Source organism: Salminus brasiliensis, chromosome 8 (genome assembly GCF_030463535.1).
Source record: "Salminus brasiliensis chromosome 8, fSalBra1.hap2, whole genome shotgun sequence".
In the NCBI taxonomy this organism is placed as follows: Eukaryota; Metazoa; Chordata; class Actinopteri; order Characiformes; family Bryconidae; genus Salminus; species Salminus brasiliensis.
Genome location: NC_132885.1, coordinates 37,341,273 through 37,368,840, shown reverse-complemented (window position 1 = coordinate 37,368,840; position 27,568 = coordinate 37,341,273). Strand labels below are relative to the sequence as shown.

The window sequence follows — 27,568 nt, the reverse complement described above, 5'->3', positions numbered from 1 at the left end:
AAGTTTTTATATATAGAGAGTTAATTACTTCCTTTTTGTCAGTTGGCTTTGCTAGACAAGTTTCCAGTTTTATATATAATATTTAGGTTCACTCAAAGCCGGCATTGTTCGGCTCCTTTCGACACAAAGCACAAAAAAAACAGTAGCTGTGAAGAATAACAAGTCATTTTCATATTTTAATTTAAAAACAAAGTACCAAAGAATTAATTTACTGAGTAAATTCAGTTAAACAGTTAAGTTATTTGATATAAAAATAGTAGGTATGTGGTATATAGGGTGACAAATGATCAGATATTTTTTAACAACCCTTTTAAGCAATTTACCACCCTGTTATTTTGCCTCAGAATGAAACACTGATTTATCTTTTATGTTAGGGCTTGTGAAACCGACAGCTGGCAGAACCCACGTTATAGCATAGTTAAAACACTGTAACAAAAACTTTGTAATTATTCCTCATGTCTTACCGGAGTAGTGCTGCTGTCCTCTGGTTGTGTCCTCTCAGTGCGATGTAGCTGGTTAGCTTCTAGCCTTGCCCCCACTGCGCTTTCCCTCTTCCTGAAGTGTGTTAAGCTCCAGTTTGTTTCAGCTGAGGTAGTCCAGTTGGTTTTCAGGGGAGTGGGCGATGCCGAGAAGAGATGGTAAAAGGATCAGCATCAGCTAGGGTTCGCTTTTAGCATAGTGTAGATCCTCGTTCGCTCTCCCCAGGCTTTCGCTTTGTTGTATGCCAGGTTTGAGCTCCCCTTCTGCGGACACTGGCATAGGAGTGCTCATAACTAGCAGATGCTGGGGTGATGAGCTGCTCTTCAGTATCAACAACACTGTATTCTCGTGAAGTCTGTCATGTTAATAATAGCTTTTTATAGTGGGTTGGATTTATGTAAGTTTTGGGGGTTTGGTTAAGCGTCAGTATTGAACAATGCCAAGGAGAATACAGGTTTCAATTCTGGGGCCTTTGTAAAATGAGACTGGGCGTAGACAAAGCTCACAAGTTTGTGCATGGATTGGAAACCAAGGTGTGCATTGGGAATGTGCCAAATTCCCATGTTACACACCTCCCACAGTCGTTTTATTGGGAACTGAGGTCTTTTTTTTTTTTTTTTTTGCTAAGAAAGTGGTTTCTATTAGGCTAACGTAATTCATTTTTCCCTAAGTCGTCCTACTTCAAAGAGGAGCATTAACAAAGGGGCTTTTTTGCCAGCGAGACCGAAGAAAATCCCAACTCTTGACAGCCGGTCCACGGTTAGCGGAGGGGAGAGAATGGCGCTGCCGAGCGAGCCATCGCACTACTCAATCAAAGCCGTGAGTCAGCGTCTGCGCCAGGTCTCTCCATGCTCGAGATTAGGGTTTTTTTTAAGCCCCGCTTTCATGCGTCGAGCTCTTTTTAATAGCCGTGCACTGAGGGACAGAGATATGACTGATTAGGCTTTTTAAATTCTGACTATTTTTTTTTTTTTTTGCTGTTGAATTTGATGGACGAGTCATTCAGCGAGCAAATTCAGCAGAACGGGCGGCCCGAACCTGCCGACTCTTTCACACGGCTCCGGGCTTTTTTTTTTCCCCTCCACAGCAGCTAATTCCAGCTCAGGGAGCCTTTCTCCTGCTGTCTCAGTTGAGTTTATCTCAAGTGGTGAACACGGTTCATCTGTGTCATTAATTAATAGCTGCAGTGTGACATTTTCTTTATGCGTTGTGCCGCATTATGATATTCATAGATAAACGCACGGCTTCCTGGCACAAGCCTTGAACTAAACTGCAGTGGCAACGGTGGTTCAGCCCGAAGGGTTTATAATGGCATGAAAGGAATGACACAAAGGGGAAAAATATCATCAGCATGTTTGATTATGGAAATTTTATTGCTTTTTAATTGTCCATTTTTAGTTGGTAGATATTAATAAGCATGATTTTGGCACAAAAGATTGTTTTAATCTAAGCAAGACTCATTTTATTTTCATCAATGGTAATGATGGGTAAACAGCAAAGCAAATCTAATGAATATGACAGTGTTAGCTGAGTAACTGACCTCATCAATATAAAGGTGAGTGTACCCTTTAAGATTGCCGGGATTTCTGCATGGATCACTAATGAAATGTGTCACGATTATAGCCAAACACAATCTACCCTAATCAATTACACACAAATACTGCTGTACTTTTCTTCTCTTAAGCACATTGAGGAAACATCCACATTGCAGGCTAGAAAAAGTAAGTGAACCTTTGAATTTTATAATCACATCTCAATCCCACTTTTGTAGCAATCACCTTCAACAAATGATTACTGTAGCTGCAAAAAATAAATAAATAAATAAATAAATAAATAAAAATAAAAAAAAAGCCCCAATTGCTACTATAGCTTTTTGAATGGAGCCAGTGGACTACTGGTTAATAAGGAAATGTGTTTTCTATTTGAACGGTGAAAGTGTTTTAGAGACCTAAAAAACTAACGTCATGAATAAAAAAAAAAAATTCAAATAATGTTAAAATGATATGTCGGTGTAAAATTTTGATGAAGGCATGTATATAGCACAGATGTCATTGTTTACAGTGACTAATCATGGCGGCCCTATTTGTGGGTAAGATCATTATTAAACTATGTTTTATTAATAATCAGGGTCCCGGTCATTCTGAAGGGTTTACTTTTTTTTTTCTTGCATGTAATATCTATTTTCAGTACTACTGCTAATACTACTACTGCTATTGCCACTACTACTGCTACTACTACTGCCACTACTACTACTGCTGTAAATACTACTACTACTGTTGCTACTACCACTACTACTGCCACTACTACTACTACTGCTGTAAATACTACTACTACTGTTGCTACTACCACTACTACTGCCACTACTACTACTACTGCTGTAAATACTACTACTACTGCTACTGCTACTAACTACTGCTACTACTACTGCCACTACTACTACTGCTGTAAATACTACTACTACTGTTGCTACTACCACTACTACTGCCACTACTACTACTACTGCTGTAAATACTACTACTACTGCTGCTACTACTGCTGTAAATACCACTACTAATGCTGCTACTACAACTACTGTACTACTGCTACTTACTACTGCTGTAAATACTACAACAACTGCTGCTACTGCTACTGACGCTACTACTGCTGTAACTATTACTACTACTGACGCTACTACTGCTGAAACTACTGTTACAACTACTGCTGCTACTACAACTATTGCACTACTGCTACTAACTGCTGCTACTGTTGCCGTTACTACTACTATTACTACTACTACTACTACTGCTACTACTATATTCATGTTTTTGTTTTTAATTGTATAGAGTGTTGATTCTTACATTAACGGTTGCAACTGTAACATCTGCAATTTCCCTTCTGGGATCAATAAAGTATTTCTGTTACTGATACTACCACTGCTACTACTATTACTACTAATGATACCACCACTACTACTACTACTGATACTAATGCTGATACTACTTCCACTATTGCTGCTACTGCCGCTATTACTACTACCGATACCACTACTACTACTACTACTACCAATACTACTACTGATACCACTACTACTACCAATACTACTACCACTACTACTACTACTACCAATACTACTACTGATACTAATGCTGACACTACTTCCGCTATTGCTGCTACTGCCGCTATTACTACTACTGATACCACTACTACTACCAATACTACTACTGATACCACTACTACTACCAATACTACTACTGATACCACTACTACTACCAATACTACTACCACTACTACTACTACTACCAATACTACTACTGATACTACTGCTGACACTACTTCCGCTATTGCTGCTACTGCCGCTATTACTACTACTGATACCACTACTACTACTACTGATACCACTACTACTACCAATACTACTTCTGATACCACTACTACTACCAATACTACTTCTGATACCACTACTACTACCAATACTACTACTGAGACCACTACTACTACCAATACTACCATTGCTACCACTACTACTACCAATACTACTACTGAGACCACTACTACTACTACTACCAATACTACTACTGAGACCACTACTACTACCAATACTACTACTGATACCACTACTACTACTACTACTACCAATACTACTACTGCTACCACTACTACTACCAATACTACTACTGAGACCACTACTACTACTACTACTACCAATACTACTACTGCTACCACTACTACTACCAATACTACTACTGAGACCACTACTACTACTACTACCAATACTACTACTGATACCACTACTACTACCAATACTACTACTACTACTACTACCACCAATACTACTACTGAGACCACTACTACTACTGAGACCACTACTACTACTACCAGTACTACTACTGAGACCACTACTACTGGATGGGGCTTAACTCTCTCAGTTAAGCAGGTGTTTTTGTCACTTGACCTTAAGTCCTTATTCCCTGGCCGCTGTGCATTCTGGCTCCCAGAGTAGACAATGTGTGTCATGGCTGATTACATTAGCCAGCTGCTGCGTGGCCTCATAGCGATGCACGTCATTCCTGAACGACTCGAGTGATGGAACCGCTGTAATGGCAGTGGAGGGGAGATGTGAGGATGAAAGCTCAGTAAGGTACAGTGGAGTTTGTTTTGCCTCTGCTGTGTGTCAGAGAAGGTCTTGCAATAGGTAGGTGTGAATGGGCTCCCCAAAGAGAGGGATAATTGCACTCACCAGCATTCACCGCCTTTTATTGTGTGTATGTGTGTGTGTGTGTGTGTGTGTGTGTATGTGTGTGTATGTGTGTGTATGTGTGTGTATGTGTGTGTATGTGTGTGTGTGTGTGTGTGTGTGTGTGTGTGTGTCATATGTTCTTCTGTGCGCATGAAAGCGAGAAAAAGAGAAGAAGCAAAGGGGTTTTGTGTGAACAGGAGAGGAGCAAGTCTATTCAGTGAAGGTGTGTTTACACAGCCGGATCTCTTTGTAGTATGTATCAGACTGGAGGTACAGGAACAGCCAAAAGTTTGGATACGACGGATGAAAGGTGTCTTGGCTATAGCCTTTTAACATACTGTATTTTGATAAAAAATATATATATATCATTTTGATCTAATGGTTTATTATTTAAACAGCTTGAAATTTGGTCTTAAGGCTAACGCAAATAAAAAAAGTAAGGCTTCTTCCAGCATGTTGGAAAAAAGTAACACAGGCGGTTACTCGTGAAGGACTCTGAAATAGTTACTGCGTAATTCCATTTGTGTTATTACTCCCAAGACAAACTCGACGTGAACTGAAACCATGGTTGGGAGAGCATAATGTGGATTCTGCTATCGTCCAATTGCTCCCCCGTTGCGATAGCTGCAACCTATCGGCGATTCCTGATACTACCGCCAATCGGCTCAAGTCAGGTCAAGTCAAGTGGGTATTTATTGTCATTTCAGCTACATACAGAGTACACAGTGAAACGAAACAACGTTCCTCCAGGACCGTGGTGCAACATAGACACAGTGCATACAGGACACAAGTGCAACACAATACATTTGCAGACAGGGAATAATAAATAATTAGGGGTTGTGTGCAAATTATGCAGTGTGCAATAAATATTGAGTCCAGTGAGGTAGTATAGTTATTAGTGCAAAATGGTTGGTGAATGAGAGAGAGAGAGAGAGAGTGTGTGTATGTGTGTGCATGTAACAGAAAAGATATCAGTTCAGAAGTTGAGTTGTGTTGAGGAGTCTGATGGCTTGGGGGAAGAAGCTGTTGCAGAGTCTGGTCGTGTTGGACCGGATGCTGCGGTACCTTCTTCCTGATGGCAGGAGGGAGAACAGTCTGTGTGAAGGGTGGGTGGAGTCATCCACAGTGCTGGTTGCTTTGCGGATGCAGCGGGTGGTGTAAATGTCCATGACGGAGGGGAGAGAGACTCCGATGATCCGCTCAGCTGTCCTCACAATACGCTGGAGGGTCTTGCGGTCAGAGACTGTGCAGGTCCCAAACCAGGCAGTAATGCAGCTGCTCAGGAAGTCTTACTCAAGCAGCTTAAATCATGTTTAGCCTATATAAAACACACATTAGGCCAAAGGTGGCAGTTTATGAGAACGTAATATGTCAAATATGGCAGATATGAATGTAATATGACATAGTTTGAGTTCCTATCACCCACAGATCCATCCACATTTTTGACTGGTACATTTCATTGGGTCAAGCATTTAAAGGGACCCTCCCAGTCCTCTGACCTGCTACACAGTGCCGTGTATTTGGTAGCCTACGAAAAGCTGAGGAAGCTCTGTGTATGATGCTAAAATTGGGCAATTTAGGTGAGTAGAGGCGAAAGAATATTCTCACGAGCCGTCTAAGCTGACAGAGCTATATTTAAAAAGCAGCAATAGCTATTGAGATGAATGGAGCATGCTTCAAGTTGCCCCTGCTGCTAGCCAGCTGACAGCGACACATTTCACTCGTTGCCTCCATCGCCTCTCGTCTTGTTTGCCTGTCACCTGCTGGCGCCCGGACCAGGATTACCTTGTCGGAAAATTGCTGAGTTCAGAGGCTTTGCGGGCGCCTCCGTGCAGTCATTGCTTTCTTCTGACGAGCTGCTGGGGGGATTTGAGCTACAGCACAGCATTCGTGTCTGTCAGCGTGGATGACTTTTTGCAGGCCGTATATGTGTGTGTGTGTGTGTGTGTGTGTGTCTGTGAGGAAGGGGCAGTAGTGCCGGAGGTTTGCTGAACTGAGGATTGATTGAGTTCAGTAAGTGGTTAAGAAGTGACATGTCATATTTAGGTGCAATCAAATCCAACGAAATGACGTTAGAGAGCGCAGTGTAATTAGCTTTAGCTAGGCTAGCGTTAGTAGACTGACGCTTCTGTTGCTGCTGCTGAGCAAATTCGTCAATGTTCCCCACCTATCGACCAGGAATAGAGCAGCATCCCCATCCCTTTCCATGCATCTCCACACTCAGAGGCCTGTCCAACGCCTCACCAACGTTTACACGTGTCTTTGCCCTCGTCTGACCTTTTTGTTGAGCCTTTTTCGTCAGATATTTTCCTTTTTGGCAATTTCTTAGCCTTCTTAACCCTCCTTTTGACAGTGCGTGTTGTTCAGTTTTGCTAGCAAGTGCCAGATGCACAGTCTCCCATGCTGGAATAGTGTTGTGTGGCTCGACCCGAGCAGCTTTCTTTGTTTCCCATTTGCAGAGCCGGGGCTCGGTATGAACACAAGACTTTTTCCCATTCTAGAGGTGGTAGGCGGTAGGCGGTAACTACAATATGTACCCAAGGAAATAAGTAGTAAGCTAAGTAAAGCTGCGGCAATAATCTATTAACCTGCTGGCGTAGGTTATTGCAAGTCAAGTACTGAGAACAACAGTTGTAGGATAGAATTACCCCTGGTATTACCCAGCCAACGTGCTAATGAGGGGGTTTGTATATGTGCTGTTACTGGGACCCAGTTGGAGTTGGACCAAAATTGGCCCCATCGTCACGCATGTGTCCCATTTAGGCCTAATGTACAGTATGTAACCTGGATGGGGTCTAGGTGTAAACCCTGATGGTCCCATCACTGACCCTGGTGGGACCCTGGTGGTTTTCCATATATGGGGCCAACATAGTTTCCAGTTAGGCTACCCATACAGGTCTCATCTGGGCCTTAATCGGGTTATAAACATTATAGACCATTATGAGTTCATGATGTTTTTTTTTGTTTCCATAACCATCCTAAACTAATTACTAATAACTCAACTAACTGACAAGATCAGTACTTTCAAATATCAGTACTTTCCCCCCGTGAAGGTGTGACCAACATGTCTTCTGGGGACCCACGACTGTGAGCTCCACATAATAGATCTGTGACCTGAACCTGATGCATATCTGCCTTGCTAAGCAATACTTTTGCCGGGCTTTTTCTCAAGAGGTCTCCTCATGTTCCTTTCTTGAAGTCAGTCACACATTCTCTGCTTCCCTTTTCTTTTGCTTTCCTTTCCTTTTGAGTGCAGTTTTAAGTACTTTTTTTTGTAGTCTGGCTTTTTGAAATGCTGGTGGTACTTTGAAGCCAGTTATTGTATCAAAGACTGGAGAGGTTTAGTCATGCTGCAGCAAAATTGCTGTTGCATACAAATAGAAAAGGCCTGCAAGAATTGCCAACCTGCACAGAATTACTGTGCTTGGCAGATTCCGACATGTTTGGTCGTGTTCGCAAACAAAGGTTGAAAAAACGGCGTTCGTTGTATCTTGTTTCCTTTTGAATAAATGGAGCCGAATAAAGTCCCATGAATAAAGACCAGGGATATTGTGCTCTACGCCACTCAGGCCCCCGGTCTCCTCCAGCAACAAGTGCAAGCATTTTGTCATGAAACAGATGAAGGATTGTTTTAAATATGCTTGACTGGCCCTTGGCACCTAATCGCTGAACTTTACCCTGGCTCCATGCGGTGCTTCTGGCACTAATTATCTTCCATTGACTGCAGGCCTCTAAATCAGACAATACACCGCCATCCCACCCCTTCATCTTCTTCCCATCTCTCCATTCTCCATTACACAGAGGCTTGAGCAGCCCACAGGTAATCGATACGAAAGGCCCATCGTTTTATTAGATTGCTTTGCTCTGAGCAGGAGCCTGGTGGTCCATTCGGGTCCCATCAAGCCTAATGATGCCTGCAACTCATTTAGGCTCTTGCAGCTCAGAATCAGAAAATTCTTAACTGACATCAACGGTTGAGCCAAACAGTGGCTTAAAAATATGCTGAACTACTGCATGTTATCCCAAGTAGCTGAGACTAAGACTTCCATCAGGTCTTCAGGACAGTGTTATCTTGGGAAATTCAACCTAATTACTGGTAAAAGAACTTAGCAGGGAATTAATGGATTTTTTAAATTTTATTCATTACTGTTACATTAATTTACAATTTCTTGGATGAAGAACATACAACACAAGACATTTTCTGGCATCTCTGGGCAGTTTAATTCCTTTTGAAGCCACTTTATTTGTGGCTTTTGATCCTTGGTCAGCTTACGGACAGTCCTAGGGACAGTGCTAGCTGCCTGAGGGAGATAAAGGCAAAAAAATCCCCAATGGCTGTTTGACAGGCATGGCAGTAAGTTAAAAAAACGTGACCTCAATTCTCCACGAAAGCCAAGTGGATGATTATTGAAATCCCAAGGGCTTCAGAGATTGAAAGCATGCCGTAAATTCCAGCTCTAATTAATCATTAAGTCCTGATAACCACGTTCTTGTAAGTATGCATGTGGGTTTATTCAGATACATTTTACACTTTTTATACCTTGCAGCTGAATTTGTTAGAATGGTACATAAAATACTTACATTGGAGGTATTTTCAGATATTTCGAGCATTGATACATATATACGAATGGAAATACTGTGGCATTCTGTACACTATACATGCACTGATCTGGAGTTGAACCGAGAGGCTGCTTTACAACAGCCATAATTCAAAATCCTTGGGAAAGATGTGCATGTATTCTGCACCTGGCGCCAGAGGCTTCTCTTACACCTTTCTCTCTGAAATCGATAGGCACCATAATAGTCCAGTGACTCCGCATTTCTTTTTCAGACTTGAAGCCATTTGACTATTGCTATAGAACGAAAGGCCCTCAGCAGCTCACTTCTCCGACTCAAGGTCGCTGTATAGACCAGTGCCTGTTTAGAGTTGCATCCAGCGCTGTGTTTTCTGCCGTTCCGCTCACAAGAACAGTGAACTTGTGCTTTCACCTTCATCAAGTCCCTTAACAAATAAAAGTCACTACAGTTTCATCCATCACAGCGAGACTGCTAAGCCATTAAGACTGCAATGACATTACCAAAATTGAGGTAGGTGAACTTTCAGTTTTCAGCACGGTTTATGAACGATTCAGTAGAAGTCATTAGGGGTGTATGAAAACATCAAGACATGGGAGCATTGCAATATGATGTTCTGCAATACTGTAAACACAAAACAAACATAGTACTGACTGTTCAATGAACAGTGCACATGTAAAGATTGATGGTTGGTGTGGTGCAATAGTTAACACCAATACCAAGTGGGAGGCCAGGGTTCGATTCCTGGTCTGGGTGACTATGCTGCACTACACCAATAAGAGTCCTTGGGCAAGACTTTTATAGCATTTAGCTGGCGCTCTTATCCAGAGATACTTACAGGGTTACTCAGGTCTGGGGTTTTGGAATTGGTCCGTTTTACAGCTCTGTTTTGGTTCTGCTGAATTTCTTGTGAAGGAGGAACAGTGTTTGAGGGTCACGGTTTGTCACTTTCATGTACTGAACTCTCATTGTTCAGCTATGCCAAGATAAACAATTTTCCATTCTAGGGCATCTTTAATGAGGGAGTAAACACTAAACAACTTCTTCTCTTATCTACAAATACTAAGCCCCGCCTCTACATGCTTGTTATCCACACCAGATAGACAGTGTGGGGATGCAACAACTAAAATCAATCACAAAAATCTAATTTCATAAGAACGATTCAGGACACGCATGAACCACGGATTAAAAGCCAAAGTTTAACCACAACAGTGTGGAATACAGTGTTACTACTGCTGTTACTTTTTACAGTAATAATTCCCTCAATCTGGACGCAAAGCTGCATTAGAAACATATAAACCTAGCAGCTGTCTCATGTACACGGAGCCTTAAGGCAACACTATACTACACGTCTATTAGTGTGGAGTTCTATTAGAGGAGTGGGAGTCTCATATGGATACTGGAGGAGTGTAATAAGGAAATCTTTAAGTCAGTCAAACCAGAGACTTTATAAATGAGGAGACGGTCACTGGTTGAAATATGAACAGGAGTTCTTATAATGATAAATATGGCGTCTGTTTACCGATAACGTTCCATTTTTTAACAAAAAGAGCCAGTCAGCTTCCTGGTTACGAATAAAATCCCACCTTTCAACATAAAAAATTATAATTAAAATGTATTAATATTATTAATAATACATTAATATGTATTATTTTTCCCCCTTTGTGTCAAAAAAAACTGGTTTAATTTGTTGTATTTTATAGCTGTTACTTTGAACATCCTAGGTTTTAAAAGAAGTGTTTTAAAAGATAATTTAAAAACTAATTTATTATGTATATCAGCAGGAAAGTTTAATTAAAACAGTGGATTTTGCCAAAGGTATTCAAATGCATTCAGTAAGCAAATGCATAAAACCTCAAACTAAATTTAAAGGCTGTAAGCCTTTATCAAAATCATTGATTTTTTGTTTCAATAATTGACAGATTATTCGACTATCAAAGAAGTCAATATAGTGTAAAGTAGTATTAATCTGATATCTGTTATCTGTCCTTTTATATGATTTATTTTTTCATCGATTTCTCCCTGTCGTCACAGTGACGCAGTTTTACTCTGTTGGAACAAAATAAGGCACGAATTTCCAAACATTTGTTTATATTTGTACACTGGAAACAGCTGTAACCAAAAACGCCTTGGGTGTTAATTTTCCCAGTTGCCTCTTCCTGTTTTCTCTCCTCGCTGCTCTGCAGCTCCGACGATGTGTGATGGAATCATTACCTGTCAGGGGCGCCGGATCCCTTCAGATATTTTGTCTTTTTTTCTAGTCCGCTGAGCAGCGGTAAATAATACATGCGCTCTGATGTTTCTCTGTGTAGGAGCGCAATGCCCATCAGAGGCGACGAGCATGAGGGAGAGAGAAGGAGGAGGAGGGGATAGAGAGAGAGAGAGAGAGAGAGAGAGAGGCTGTTTAGCCCCCTAGGACAGCTTTCCTGTCTTAGCTCTCCTGTAAAGGCCTCAGAGTCTCTGAGATGCGCTCTCTATTTCTGATACACGCTCAGGTCCTCAGGTCCTCAGGTCCTCTGCTCCCCGAGGAGCAACAGTGATGCATGAAGAAGTGAATGGAAAGCACAGAAAGCCCACAGGAGCATATTAAGCCGGAGTGGCTGGGGTTGAAAACGCTTTTCCTATTGTTCACCCAGACGCGCCTCCGCGAAACATGTCACACTGAAAGCGCGTCCCTGCGTCTTTCGTCAGCCTTCGGATAATTACTGCCTGCCTGCGACAGGCTAGACCTCAGTCTTAAAGTGATAGTCGGGCAAAACGACGCATTTCGGGCTCCAGATGTCGTCAGTTAGCCAAGACATGTTTGATCTAGTTTACTACTGGATCTGCTTTACTGTTGTGCTGAAGCTACCAGGCTGCTGTTAGCCACAGCCCCGCAGGATTCGTTCTGATGGGGGGCCGACATTGGTAGGCAACAGCCTACATACATACTTTATACACAAACCAGGTGGACAAGAATGGGCATGTTCTTATGGAAGCGAATGAAATTTTGGCCAGTGTTGCCAACTTTTCAGACCCGTCTAGCGACTAGCAACAAATCTAGCAACTTTATCTGGTGTTATTGGAGACTCACATTCTTCAGTTACTGTCCTCGGCAGCGGGTGCTGTCGTGAGCCCCGTCCCACAACACGTACACAGTGCTCCGTTCATTTGTAGTGTTATTCCTTTATTCTACTGCTATTCAAATACAAGCAAATGGACAATTATGCAAATTAGGCGATGACATCATTTAACGAGGTCTAGCGACTTTTAAGACAGCCAATAGCTACTTTTCTTACTGAAGACTTGGCAACATTGCTTTTCCCAGCCTGAAGTCCTACAAATGTCCACCTCTACCTTCCATGCTATATAGAGTTATTTACAGGTAAACGCTCTCACTGACCACTGACTATGTTTATTTGGGTTTATTCTAATGTTATATAGAGTTAATTACAGGTAGACACTCTCACTGACCACTGACTTTATGTTTATTTGGGTTTATTCTAATGCTATATAGAGTTATTTACAGGTAAACGCTCTCACTGACCACTGACTATGTTTATTTGGGTTTATTCTAATGCTATATAGAGTTAGTTACAGGTAGACACTCTCACTGACCACTGACTTTATGCATATTTGGGTTTATTCTAATGCTATATAGAGTTAATTGCAGGTAGACACTCTCACAGACCACTGACTGTTTATTTGGGTTTATTCTAATGCTATATAGAGTTAATTACAGGTAGACACTCTCACTGACCACTGACTTTATGTTTATTTGGGTTTATTCTAATGTTATATAGAGTTAATTACAGGTAGACACTCTTGCTGACTACTGACTTTATGCATATTTGGGTTTATTCTAAAGTTATATAGAGTTAATTACAGGTAGACACTCTCACGGACCACTGACTTTATATAGCATTAGAATAAACCCAAATAAACAAAGTCAGTGGTCCGTGAGAGTGTCTACCTGTAATTAACTCTATATAACATTAGAATAAACTCAAATAAACATAAAGTCAGTGGTCAGTGAGAGCGTTTACCTGTAATTAACTCTATATAGCATTAGAATAAACCCAAATAAACAGAGTTAATTACAGGTAGACACTCTCGCTGATCACTGACTTTATGTTTATGTTCCCATTGAGCCAGTGATGCAAGTTTGTTTGGGATTATGTAGGGGTGACATAGAATGCAGGCATCACGTAATTTAAGTTGCTCTTTAATGTGACGTTAATTGGGATATAAAAAAAAGTGCTCCAATGTAGTTTTACAAGCTAATTTACCACCTTGTTATGTTACCAAGGGCTGGTAGAAAAAAAAAACAGAAAAAAAAACTCATAGCGTAGCATCGCACAGCATAGCCTAGCCTAGCTTAGCATGTCTCAGCACAGCCCTGCATATTGTAACCACTGTTTGTAATTAGTTACAAAAGTAGCGAGTCCTACCGGATAGTGTTGCTGTTCTATTGGCAGGTTGTGCGGTTAGCTAGCTGTACAGATCGTAGCCGGTCGGCTGGGCTGTACATTAGCTCTTAGATTGCACGTGCTTGCTTCACTGGCTTCCTCCTGCGGATACCTGCAGTGGCAATTCCTCCGGCTGGCCTTTGTTTGGTTGTGCTAGCCTTTACTAGCTTTATTAGGTTTTACTGGCCTTTTTAGCCTCGCTTCCATATTGTCCCAGAGTAGCTACTGTGTTAAGCTTTTTCTAGTGGGCTGGGTTTCATCTCTGCCTGGTTTTCTTTTGAATAAGGAGACGACAGTGCTGAAGGTTCATGTTTTGTCACTTCCATGAATTATTCAGCTGTGCCAAGGAAAATATCGTTTTCTTTTCTAGGGCACCTTTAAATGACGTAGCTGGAGACAGGCATGCAATAAGCACAATACTAACTGCCGCAGTTTAAGACATGTCTTAGCTGATCGTGTACCTTTAATGCTGTGCAAAATAATTGTTGTAATTTGGCTCTCCTTGTGCTCCCAGCTGTGTCTTTCCCTGCCCGGAGAGTCAGACATTCCCACCTCGGTCCTGGAACAACAGCGGAGTGTACCTTCAGCTCCACAGCTCATGGTTTAGGGGTTTCTTAATGAGCGCTTTTGGGCTATACGTTGGGTACGAGCAATAAACACCAGGCAGTATAGGCAAGAGTGTTGCTCACTGGAGCTTCGGTCACTTTAGAACAGCTTCTAGTTCAGAGTTGGCTGATTATTCAAAACAAACAGACCAGCTGTTTTGCTTCCTCCTCCACGTGACGCCAAGACATTACCTTAATATACCTCCCCTCTGCTCTCGGGAACGTGTTCGCATCATCCAGGGCTTTAGCGGCGCAAAATGTTTAATAGCACCACAGACAGACGTAAAACGGAGCTGATGAAACCGGCCCTTGGGAGGGTGTCAGGACGCAAGCGGGCCGCGGCGGCCTTAGCGGAGGCGGAGAACAGAGAGAGTACCATACGAGAATAGAGATAATGAAGCATTCAGGGGCAGCTGTTTACCTAGGCCCTGCGTCTAAGCCAGGCTGCTCCCCCGCCCCCCCCAGGTATGAGTGGAAGTTGGTCGTGCCCTGGGGGCACAGGGTGAGTTGTCGCAGACGGGTAATTGGGAAGATGCATTGTTGCTGGGTTTTCTTTTTTCTTTTTTTTTTTTTCCAAGGTGGAAGGATAGAGACAAGGAGGTGGCCTGGGAGTGAGGACGGTGTTTCATCATGGGTGGAAATATGGCAGGAGGACAGTTGGGAGGACAGGCTGTGATGTAATGGCAGGGGTGACGCTACAGATTAGGGTGAGGGTGGGGGTCAGCGAGGAGATACTGTGTCTCTTATACCGAATATAAAAGCGAGAGAACAGATGAAGATGGAGTTCGTCATTCTGATTTCTCCATGTTCGCAGTAGCTATTGCAGTAACCGCTCTGTACCGTTTGTATCAGGGCCATTAACAGCGCCGTGGTTGCTCAGGTAATTAGCAAACGTTGCTGGATCCTCTTTTAGAGACTACGGATACAACATAAGTACATAAAAGCCTGACATGGCCTAAGAAACTCTGACGAAAACCTACCAGACCGCTCTGTTTTTTTTTTAGAATGAATATATTAGGCTTTTGCAGGGATGCTCGCACAGCACACTATTACCATTTATCACAATATTTTGGTCCCTCCTCACTCAGAAAGTTAAATGTTAAAATGAAAAAATCTTAAGGACTGCTGCTTTAAGAATGCGTTTTGCTGATTGTCTGATTGGTGCAGTTTTGGATTTCAGGGAGCTTTTGAACAGTCCTGCTCAACTTTGTTTGAAAATTGTCAAGTTTTCCAGATCCGATCCAGGTAGATTGGAGCTGATCTGGTTCTATTTTCAGATATCATCTACAATAAGCCTGATCCTATTCTGATCCTTTGTTTGATTTTCTGCATTTCATCGTTTACTGTAGGCACATTATCCAAATCCTGTGGCAGCGAAGCTAGTTCTCTGAAGAGAACAGCACAACACAGGATCAAAACATCCCTTGTAAAAGCCAGTTGCATATTTCTGAGGACACTGCTAAAGCAACAGGGTGATTTTATTGCACAGCATGAAAATAAAGGGCCCCAAAATACAATTTTATAAAATATAACTCAATAAATAATTGAATTTATGATGAACGGTCATTTTAATGAACAGTTCTTCCACCAAGTAGATTGTTAACAGTTATGGTTGCCAGGCAACATAATAGGCAAAGCAGCACAGTGGTTTTTGATAACTAATTAATACAGAATTCCCCTTTTTTTCTAATGTCTTTGAACATAACTCATCTACTTAAAGAAAAACAAAGAAACAGGTACTCTAACACACATGACCCACCACATGAGAAGATTGTTAATTAGTTACTGAGCTGAGTGGGATGAAAAGGGAGATGTGGAAGCTTTTTTCAGTGTTTTTTAGGGATGTTTTGATCTGATCCAGCTCATAGATTTTACCTACTAAAGGTTAATATTGTTACAGAGTAAAAAGGTCAGAGGCCAACGTCAGGCTAACGTACGCCCACCATCAAACACCAAATGTACAGCCACTGTAAAACATTGGTTAATGTCAAAGGCCAAAATGGCGTTGGCCTGACCTGACTTGCCAACCTTGTGCCAACGTAATCAGTGTTGTTGGACCAACGCTGGACCAACGTATTCTTGCTATCTGGGGAAGAGCCGAATCAAGACTGATCCTGGCACGATTTTATAGATCAGCTGTCAGATCTATCCTTAGCCCTTAATTTCTTTTTTTGGGCTCTGTTTATACCATTAACGTAGAGGTGGCATAAAAGGACTGCGTTTGAACTAGCTGCCCAGTACTAGGATCGGATATCTGTCCTGATACTAACACAATTAGCTGGATCAGGTATCGGATAATTAGGCTGATCCACGGGACCTATCCATTCACTCAACCAGATTCCCTCACCGGCAGTATTCTAGACTTCATAACTCATGATCAGAGTAACCTACAGATGTGATATGTTGACCTGCCTCGACCTGTCGCCTCTCAGCGAGTAATTGACTCACACACATTGACTTCAACAGCCTGTTCAAGGGAGACCCAGAAGAGTCCAAAATCAACAAATTCCACATTTAAGGCCCCGTCTCCATTCTGAAAAGCCACAACTTTGCTGTTTCTGCCGTTTTTCAGCGATTCTCTCCTCACAGCTCTCATCCGCCCACAACACGCATCCTGACCATTTTGACCAACAGCAGCTTTTGAAATCTGCCTACCGCAAAGGTAGTGGGTGAAGCTACTCAGATGGGCAGGTGGCAGTATAATCAAGGAGATGGCTTGTGACATAGGAAGCCTGAAAGGCATGTTAAATGCTCCGGTTTGGTCTTTTACAAAGAAAGCTTCAGATTACTGATAGGCTGTCTTACTTCACAGCTTATGGTATGATATGTAGTCCGGTTACTCACATTTATGTGCATAAGCACTGACAAATTAAGCTTTTCATAACACGTCTCCTTTAAAAGACCTGATGTAGCTTATTTTGATCTTTCAGAATTGCACCAATGTATGTGTGTGTTGAGGAGTTTACTGTAGGGTGTTGCGGTCAGACACGTTGCAATTTCCAAACCAGACAGTGATGCAGCTGCTCAGGATGCTCTCTGCGGTCCCTCTGTGATACATGGTGAGCATGGGAGGCGGATGATGAGCTTTCCTCATTCTCCGCAGGAAGTAGAGACGCTGCTGGGCTTTCTTAGCTATGGGGCTGGTGTTAAGGGGCCAATATCAATTTATTGCAAAAAAAAATTAAATAAAAAAAATTAAAAAATCACTACAACTAAAAGCAATATCACAGCAGAGTTGGTGACTGTATACACAGCGTTATTGCTCTATGGTATATTGTCTGTATAGTACATTGGTATATACAATTTAACACCCAGTATTATCAAAGCTACTGAATAAACATATCTATTCTTAATGAACACTTACATATACATTGGGTACACAGTGCAGTGCATACACAGGGCAATATAGTTGTAATCAGACGTTTGCATATACTCATCATGGACATGAATGTCATGGAAATATTGGGCTTTCAACCTCTAGAATAGAAAGAGTAGGTTCACAAGTCCAGGAAAAGTCTTTTGGAGTTCAAACTATTGTACGTAAGTGCAAGTTACTGAGGTGCAGCCTCTTGGAAGAAGACCCAAACTGTCACCCTCAGCTCTAAGGAAATTGATTCAGATGGTCAGGAACAACCCAAAACCCACCAAGGCACAGGCCTGCCATGAACTGGAAGCCAAGCAGGTTTTACATCTCCATGGACTGGGAGGCTGTCGTCCAAAGAAGAAGCTCCTTCTCCGCAATCAACACCTTTAAGCCTGGCCAAAGTTTTCAGCTGAACACAGACGAGGAAGATGAGGAAATGGGAAGGGCCAGAGTTGTGTTTGGAGGAGTAAAGAGGAGGCATTCAACCCCAAGAACACTGCACCAACTGTTAAACATTGTGGTTGGAGCATCATGCTAAGGATATGTAGTTCCTGCCATTAGATCTGGTACATTGCACAACGTGGATGGCATAATGTAGAAGGAGGGCTATCTCAGAATTCTTCAGCATGACGTCAAACCATCAGCTAGATGGTTGAAACTTGGACACGATCAGGTGTTCTAACAGGATGATTACCCCAAACACACATCAGAGGTGTTTGGGAAATGGATAAAGCAGCATTAAGCTGTTGGAATGACCTCCCCAAAGCCCTGACATATCCATATCCATATCCAGAATTTCACCAAAAACTTGTTGATGGCTTTCAGAAGTGTCTGGTCAAGGTGCAACTCGCTAAGAGATACTTACCAAATTTTATGTTGCAGGATGTATATTTTTGACCCTGTATCTATAAAACCCTGATTACAGACAACCCCCCAAAAAGTCATGCACAATGTATGCATAAACTATTCTCGACTATTCTCAACAGTCAGTGGTTAAAATAATAATTTATTTAAACATGTAATTGACTACAAATTGTCAGTTTCTCATCTTCCTTTTACTTACTTAATTTATTTAAGTACATGTACTTCATCACTGTCTACCACGCAACAGAGCTAACAGTGCCATCTTTACCCAACCCACCATCATCATTACTTACGTTAATAAGACTATAAAACAAATCGCAAAAGCCCACATAGCTAAAATCTGCCTAGTTGAAGACCTCTCTACAGCGTGTCACCCTAAATCTAAACGGTTGAATGTGCAAAAATATGCAAATTCTATAATTATAAATATATCTGTATAGCCACCACAATTTAAGGTGGAAAGGAACATTTCAGTAAGAAGTAAATTAGAGACCAAAGGTAGCTTTTTGTAGCCATTTGATGCTAATTAAAAACAAAAACGTTTGATTTAAAAAAAAAAATGAAATATTTAACTCACTAAAGAAAACCTGTGAGAAAGGTCTTATACAATGTAGGGATTATTAAAAGCTGAATATTGCCATGATATTTGGATTTTAAAACTATTAATTTAAAATTAGAGAATGTGCAAAAACAACAGAGCAACAGTCTGGGTGTACAACAGGTACTGGTAGGTACTGGTGGTGAAGGTGGAAAAAAAAGGCTTAAAAATCTAAAAATGAATTACGATATAAAATGGAGAGTTAAAGGCCAGGCAGTAGTCTTTTGTTCTTGGTCTCTGACGTCTCTGCTTTGAGATTTGCTTATTTATCCACAACACCAGACTTGGCTAAAATGGAATCTTACTCATGCCATTTGTGTCATACCAGATAATGATGCACATTTTCGGCTGTTACTGGGTAAATCTTTAAAATGGGTTGTCTGGTCTGCTTTTGCTCAGTGTTTTCCATCAGCCAACCTGTCCACCCATGCCTGGCAGCAAGGGCATCACATTTAAACCCATGTTCTTCCTTCGTGAACCTGCTGCTCCTCTATTAAAATACAGTTCCATTAAGTGAGTGGAAGATGCAGCCATCTCCAAAAGGCACAAAGTTAATTAACATTTTAAGCAAACGTATTAAATGTATTAGCTTTGTACAATTTTGCAGTGAAACGACAGAAGAAAGAAGCGTAATGCAAAAGTTTGGGCACCTCATATGATTTTAGCTCTTAGATAACGTTTACCATGACCTCGCTGACTGACTTGAGCTTTTTTGGGCTATGGCTTGTTCACGGCAGTTGTTAATAGTTAAAGGCAGTTGATGCAAATTTCATAAAAAATAAAGACTCTTAAAAATAGACTCCTTAAATCTTGTCCCAGCACTGAATATTTAAATAACTGATGCACACAGTGCAGGAGAAGGCTGGTTTTCTGTTAGCCTTCACCTCAGTGCAAATGTATATTTAGGGGAAAAGGGGGCAGAATTTCATGGAAAGAACACCTTTCCTACTGTCCAGCTTTGGAGTGGATCAATCATGCTTTAGGGTTGTGTTGCAGCCAGTGCCAATGGGGTCATTTAACTAGCAGAGATTAGAATGGATTGAGTTAAAAAAACAGCAAATTCTGGAAGCACATATCACCCTGTCTGGAACCTTGTTATACTGTAATTATATACATGATTTAGCCAATCGTAACTAAAGCTATTCTCAGCAGCCAGTGGTTAAACTAATAATTAAATAATAATTTAAATAAAAACAGGGATACGGAATTAATCTCAAGTATCTCCCTTTTTATTTACTTACTTTATTTAAGTACATCTACTTTATTACTGTTTACTATGCAAAACAGCTAACAGTGCCATCTCTACCCAACCCACAATCATCATTACTCAATGATTAATCAGACATTAGACTATAATATCTATCTAGCTAGCTCTCCCTCTCTCTCTCTCTCTCTCTCTCTCTATATATATATATATATATATATATAGCTAGAATTCACACAGTTCAAGACCTCCAATGTGTCATTAAAAAAACAAAAAAAACAAAAAAACATATATATATATATATATATATATATATATATATATATAAAACATCTCAATGAGGGCTAGCGACCCCTGACATGTTTAATTATTTGGCTCTAGTTTTAAGTTCTAAGAGAAACATCACAACATAATTTTACTGTTTTATTTCTCTTTAAATGTTGCAGAAGTTACATTCTGTATAACCACCACAATTTAAGGTGGAATAGACCAAATTTCAGTAAGAAGTGAATAAGAGACTAACTATAGCTGTTTGCAGCCCCTTTATTGCAAATCAGAAACAATGAAAGAAGAAAATGTTTGATAAAAAATTCAGCTTTGTCTCCGAGCCTTACTCCAACCAAAAAAGTCACATTCGCACCTGTGAACACAAAGCATAAAATGCAGACAAATGTAACCCGCAGAAGGTGATCATGATGTCAAGTCCCTTAGAGCACACTTCAGTTTATTGTTCGAGAGCGTAAAAACTGCTCTTCGATGATGGCACTACAGATCCTCTAGCAAATCTCTATTTATAGATCCCTGACTGAAGTGTGTTCAACAGCGCCCTAATCTTTGATGAATTGCATTGGATTGAATGTACTTTATTGTCCCATGCTATCACCGTGCTAATGGGTTGTGCATGTTTTTGTCATTTAATCCCTGAATGGTGTTTTATATTCAAATTGAGTATCATGATTTTTTTTTTTTTTTTGGCCTTTTTTAAACCTGAAGTTCAAACCGTGGAATAACATTCAACACACAAGATCAGTTCTGCGACTTTCTATTTGCCAGAAAACAACATGACTTGCTCTGTAATGGATGAAAAATGTATCATTTTCTCATTTTAATAACTGATTGCACAATCTTCTAATTAAATGAAGAATAGTGCAAATTTCCCTAAATCAGAATAGTTATTGATTACTTCTTTAGAGCAAAAAGAAGTATTCGGAATAAAATACAAACCAAAATGAAACATTTGGAATATGAAATATTTGATTTTATTGAATTTCAAAAGGCAAATCACAAATGACCAGTAGGAATGTTAAATGCTGATGAATCTGTTGGGACCTCAATATTGGCAATATTATCAGCCATCCTATTAAAGGTGAATTAATGACTTGTGTATTCATCTTGAATTATCACGATATGGACGGTTTAGTGCATGCGGTCGTACAGAGATCACACAGTAGCCTAAGTACAAGTTAGTCCAAGTTCCAACTGGAAACCTTGAGCATAAGGCGTTGGGACGTTTGCAGCATGCCATGCTTAGCTTAGCTCAGTCTTACTGTCTGACTAATCTGACTACAGTGAGTGCAAATGACACACATGAGGTAGAATACCTTTCTTTGGAAGACTTGGGCTTGAGCTTTTTAATGTTTTTTTTTTGTTGTTTTTTTGCCATTTATGACCAATTGCCTTCTGTTGTTTTTTTAAATCAAAATATAACTTGTATGCAAACATGTATGTTCACGATTTACTAATACAAAACTAGATGGAACAAAAACTGTAGCTTACCTGCCTGTCGAGTTTAAATTATGCATTCGGGGGTTTGTTGCTTTCCTCTGTATGTAATCCTCTGTAAGTGGCATAATAATCCTGGAATGCACATTGTCACTGTCACGCAAAAACCTTGCATCTCCAAAATGGCAACTTAACAAGAAAAAGAAAAAAAACTACTTAACTTGCAAGAAGTCAGTCTAAAAGATTTTAATCTGGAGCATTTCTATTAGTCCATTCATCATGAAAATTGGAATTTGGTGTCCAAATTTTGTCGAAATGTTGAAATAATTGACATACAAGGTCTTTGCATTACAGCGATGATATACATAACATATACATAACAGAAGATTATACCAAAAGCCTAAAGGTGACGCTCAGTATTGTGGTCAGTATATGTATATATACACACAATAATGAAAAGCAGTGGCAAAATCTGTGTGTCTATGCCATGAAGAACACAGCTCCAGCCTTTTTTCAAACTCAGACGAAAAAGCCTTGCTGGCATCAGAACAATGTCTGGGCACAGTAAGTGGCTCAACAGATTTCCGAAGGAGGGTGTTGCATGATATTGTTCTCCAGCGTCATTGCGCACGAGTTATTTATCACGCTTTCTCGGAGGGTGGAGCGCAGTATGTTCGAAGAAAGTTGACATTTTCCCACAGGTCTCCAGTACACTGTGATTCACTGCGGACCATGTGGGTTTTCTGTTAATCTGTTCTCGTATTCCACACGTATCTGAACTGTTGGGTGAGTCAATCCCTAATTGCACAGGCATTAGTGGGATTTAACAGATGAAAAGTTGACATTTATATAAACTGTTGAGGTGTCTCTTTAAAAATACCCAAATACTGGGCTTTGTCTGCAGTAGCTTGGAACAAAGTGAAAGAAAAGGACTTACTTTAAAGCCCCTGGGAATGAATTTTGATTAATAATTTTTTTTGCTTTAAATTCGGGTTGTGATTTCACTGACCTTTAGAGTTTACTGAGGTTCTGATATCTGTAACCAGCCCAGCTACAGATACTAGCTCAAGCCCTCCTGTCCGGCTCTCGCTGCCTCTCACTCTTCGGTGTCCGGCTAAGCGCTGTGCCGGTAGGGCAGGATACGGGTGGGCGGTGGGCATCAAATTTCCCCTTCTGTGGTGCTGCGTCGTGACCTCTCGTCAGTGGGCGCCAGACTTGAGGGACGATGAGGCACGCAGAGCAACCACTACAACTAACCAGTCGCAGCTCCAGCTTTAACTTGCCAGGTTTAGCTTTAACTTCTTTAGCTCTTCAGGTTGCTCAGACTCAAAGAGAGGGTGGAGCCATGTTAGCCTTGTGATCAGGGTGATCATGTATGCCTACATAAACCTGACCCACTTTTAGGACCGCCCATTCCACATAGAGAGGAGAGCAATACTGGTGAAATACAGCAGACGTTTATTAGACCTTGGGAAGATCATAAGACATACTTCGTACATTTACACTGGGGGCCCTGAGGAGCCAGATTCACTTCATTAGAAAAAAAGCTGAAAACCTTTAGAAGGATTCCCAGGAGCTTTAAAGGGTTCATATCATGGAAAACCACTTTTTTTTTTTTTTAAATGTGTTGGATTTTGTGACCTCACACAACATATTTCTCGATTATAGAGTTAGTAAATATGGGTATTTAACGTGTAATTCAATTGTAACAGGTTTTTTGGTAAATATATATACCACTTAAAGTTATAGATAATTACTGGGAGACAAACCCTTCACCTTCATCATCTGACCTGTATGTAAAAAGAAATGCATTGAATAATATGTTCACCATTATTATGATAAATATCTCTACCTTTCTTCCTGTATTTGCAGAAATTGACGGGCAACATGAATTCAGACTCTGTGGTCCACCACAAACTCAGCCAGTCCATCCGAACCCGCTTCCTGCGCTTCGTTCCCGTCGAGTGGAATCCCAGCGGCAGAGTGGGCATGAGAATCGAGGCCTACGGCTGTGCATATAGTGAGTAACTGATGGAGATCATATGCCACTACTCTGAGATAGATTCACAATCACTGACTGCAGCCCATCTATTGCCTGTGAGGGACCAAGAGTGGATGATTGCTGACCAGAGTGTCCACTGTCAACATAGCAGTGATGCTATCTTGTATCTGGTAGTGGCACGGTAGCAGTGTGTGGTGCTGGTACGAGTTCAATCATATTGATTGCAACTGTATCTAAATTAGCCAATCATAAGGCAGCAGCCCAATGCATAAAATCATGCAGATATGAGCCAGCAACTTCAGCTAATGTTCACAGCAATCATCAGAATAGGGAACAAATGAGATCTCAGTGATTTTGTTTTAAGAGTGGCGTGATTGTTGGTGTCGGAAGGGCGGCTTTGAATAGAACTGCTACTACTCATCTTCTGGGACTTCTGGCACAGCATTGTCTCTAGAATTTGCTCAGCATGGTGTAATAAAGAAAACACATCCTGTGAGCTTCGATTCTGCAAATGGAAACACCTTACTGATGAAAGGTCAACAGAGAATGGTCAGACTGAAAAAAAAACTAAAACAGAAAGTCTACAGTGCCACAGATAACCACTTTATACAATTGTGGTGAGCAATAAAGCATCCCGGAATACAAACAGCATGACCAACCTTGAGGAGGATGGGCTACAAACGTAGAGGACATCACTGGGTTCCACTCCTTTCAGCCAGAAACAGGAAACTGAGACTTTAGTGAGCACAAGCTCAGCAAAACTGGACAGTTGACAACAGGAAAACCGTAGCTTGGTCTGATAGATCTCGTTTTCTGCTGAGACACACCATGTACCCAGCCTGCCTTGTATCAACAGTCCAGGCTGGTGGAGGCGGTGCAATGGTGTCGGGAATGCTTTCGTGGATTTCCTGGCCCTTTAATACCAATCAATAACCACTTAAATGCCACAGCTTATTTGAGTATTGTTGCTGACCATTTGCATCCCATAGTTTATCCATCTTCTAATTGATTCCCTCCAGCATGACAGTGCACCAGTTCTCAAACTGGTTTCATGATCATGAAAAGGTGTTCTTCAGTGGTCTTCCCAGTCACCGGATCTGAATCCAATAGAACACCAATAGGACCCTTTGGGATGTGACAGAAGGGGAGATTTGCAGTATGGAATTGCTCTTGAAATCTGTAGGAACACATTTACGGACCAGAATCTTATGAAATCCATACCCCAAAGACTTGAGACATCTTGTTTTAGTGCAAAAGGAGGTCTTACCCAATATAAGTATAGTGTTTCTAATAAATTGCTTAATGAGTGTACTTAATCAGACACTCCAGAATTTTCAGCAGATTAGAAGCATCTCCTGCATCTTGGTGCCTTTACATTCATTTGCTATACCGTCAGATGAAAGCCTTATGCATCCAGCTCAGAAGGAATAGTATAGCAGCAGTAAACAGGGAAGGTGATGTGTGTATAATGTCTAAAGTCTTGACACATCAGTGTGAAATTATGTAACCATAGCATGCCAGCTCTGCAACTGCTATGGAGCTATGCTGAAGCAGAGTGTGCGCTCAGTTCTGAAAGAGACCATTATAAAGGCATTGCAGATGGTGGTGGAGGGGGTGGGGGGTTGCTCCATTGATGTTGGTTGTTTTGCCTCTTTTTGTATGGCATTCACAAGTTCTCATGGACGGCGACAGGACCTTTGATAGCAACCATCGATAGCAGTGCAGTATACTATTGGTATTAAACCATTAAGTGAATTGACTATCGTTGCAGCCCTGACATGAAGCATGGCTGTTAGGCCTCAGATTGCTGTTCTGTATATGGTAGATGTGTCTGTGTGTTGCATGGGCACACTTGATCTTTCTCCTTTTCTTTGAAAAATCTGATATGCCTACTGCGGCCTACGCATCTCAAACATCTTGGACTGTGCGTTTCCACCTTTCTTTAAAAAAAAATAAAAAAAATCACCAGTTGTAGTCAGCCTTTTGGTCTCCTAGAAGGATTGTTATGATGCAACTACCGTGCAGTGGAGTGTGATTTCATCTTACAGGTTGGTTACAGGTTAGTTCCCCTCAGGTGTTTCAAAATTTCTCAAGACGTCCAGCATCACTTGCATCACCTACATCACTTTGATGTTTTGAGTCTTGAAATCTGAATGCAAAACTGGAGATGCCAGAAGGTACAGTTGCAAGACAGATGTGTGCACCGTTTGGAAAGGCTAGGATTCCTGCCTTGTTGGCTAATAAATGTGGTCTGGTTGTTGACTGAGTCACAATTTCTGACAAACACAGGCAATCTAACTAAATTAATCCCACACAGACAGTAGGGCTGTTCATGGGTTATATTGAGCATATTTAGTGAATATCTACATTGCAGGCTAGAAAAAGTAAGTGAATCTGTCATTTTAATAACATGTAGATCTCCATTTAGCAGCAGTCATCTCTACAAGTTATTTCCTGTCGCTGCAAGTAAGATTTGCACAAGGGTGAGGAGTAATTGTCGACGATTCTTGGCAGCAGATGTATTAATCAGTATTTCTGAGACGCCTCCCTGAAGCATCCCTGAAGGTCATGGTACATCATCTTGGATTGAGATCAGGACTATGATCTGGCTATTCCAAAACCCAAGATATTCTTTTTTAAGCATTCTTTAGTAGGTCTACATGTGTGGTTTGGGTCATTGTCTTGTTGCCTGACCCAGCGTCTCTTCAGCTTGAGCCTGTAATTTTTTTAATACACCTTTTAACTCTTTGCCCCCTCAAATATGGCAATGCTTCTAGCAGCCCTAAACCACGTTTCTCCTTCCACCATTCTCCACAGTTGAGTCCATTTTTGTCTCATCTGTCCTTAGGCCACTGGCATGTGGAACATCCAGATGTTCCGGGACAAACTTGAGACGGCCTGCAATATTTCCCCATACTCATTTTCATAGATGTTCAGCTGTTCTTCTTAACGGGTCCCTCTTGAGTCCATGTTGCCTAGAAGTCTGCGACCAGATCTGCTCCCGACGGGCCCTGACAAAATATGGGGTTTTAGAGCAGTTTCAAGTTGGGCTCGGGCTGATGTTTCATGCACATCATCGGGCTCAGGTTGGGCTCCGTTCTCAAAGGATTTTCTCAAGTTCACGTTGGGGTCGGGTTTCAAACGGAACAGCACTGCTGTAGCACTGGGCCTGATTGAGTCAGATCTCATGGCCTCATCTCGCAGGTACGGATTGGGTTTGGGCTTCACTTTCATGCCCGTGCAGACCTCTAATATTTCCAGAAATATCACCATCCAGTTTATTCCACCGCTGCGGTCGACTGCAGAATATCCGGTTTGCCGTTGTCCGTCTACTGTCAAAATGTAAATGCAGCATTAGTCCAGGAAGGCTCAGTGTATCAGTGCATGGTGCTGTCTCGCTGAAGATCTAAAAGAATCGAGACATCTCCATCTGCAAAAATTGGTATTTCTGATACATGCATTTTTAATGCAATGGAAAGCAAGCATAGGA

The 27,568-nt window shown here is 41.3% G+C and overlaps 1 protein-coding gene across 1 annotated transcript in view; it reads left to right on the top strand.

Annotated features, from left to right (window-relative positions):
- Positions 1-27,568, top strand: part of LOC140561353 (contactin-associated protein-like 5) — a 149,921-nt gene that overhangs the window by 44,338 nt on the left and 78,015 nt on the right. Inside the window, exon 4 of the mRNA XM_072686510.1 lies at positions 23,949-24,096. Within this exon, the coding sequence (XP_072542611.1) occupies positions 23,949-24,096 (148 nt within the window). The remainder of the gene's footprint in view (positions 1-23,948; positions 24,097-27,568) is intronic.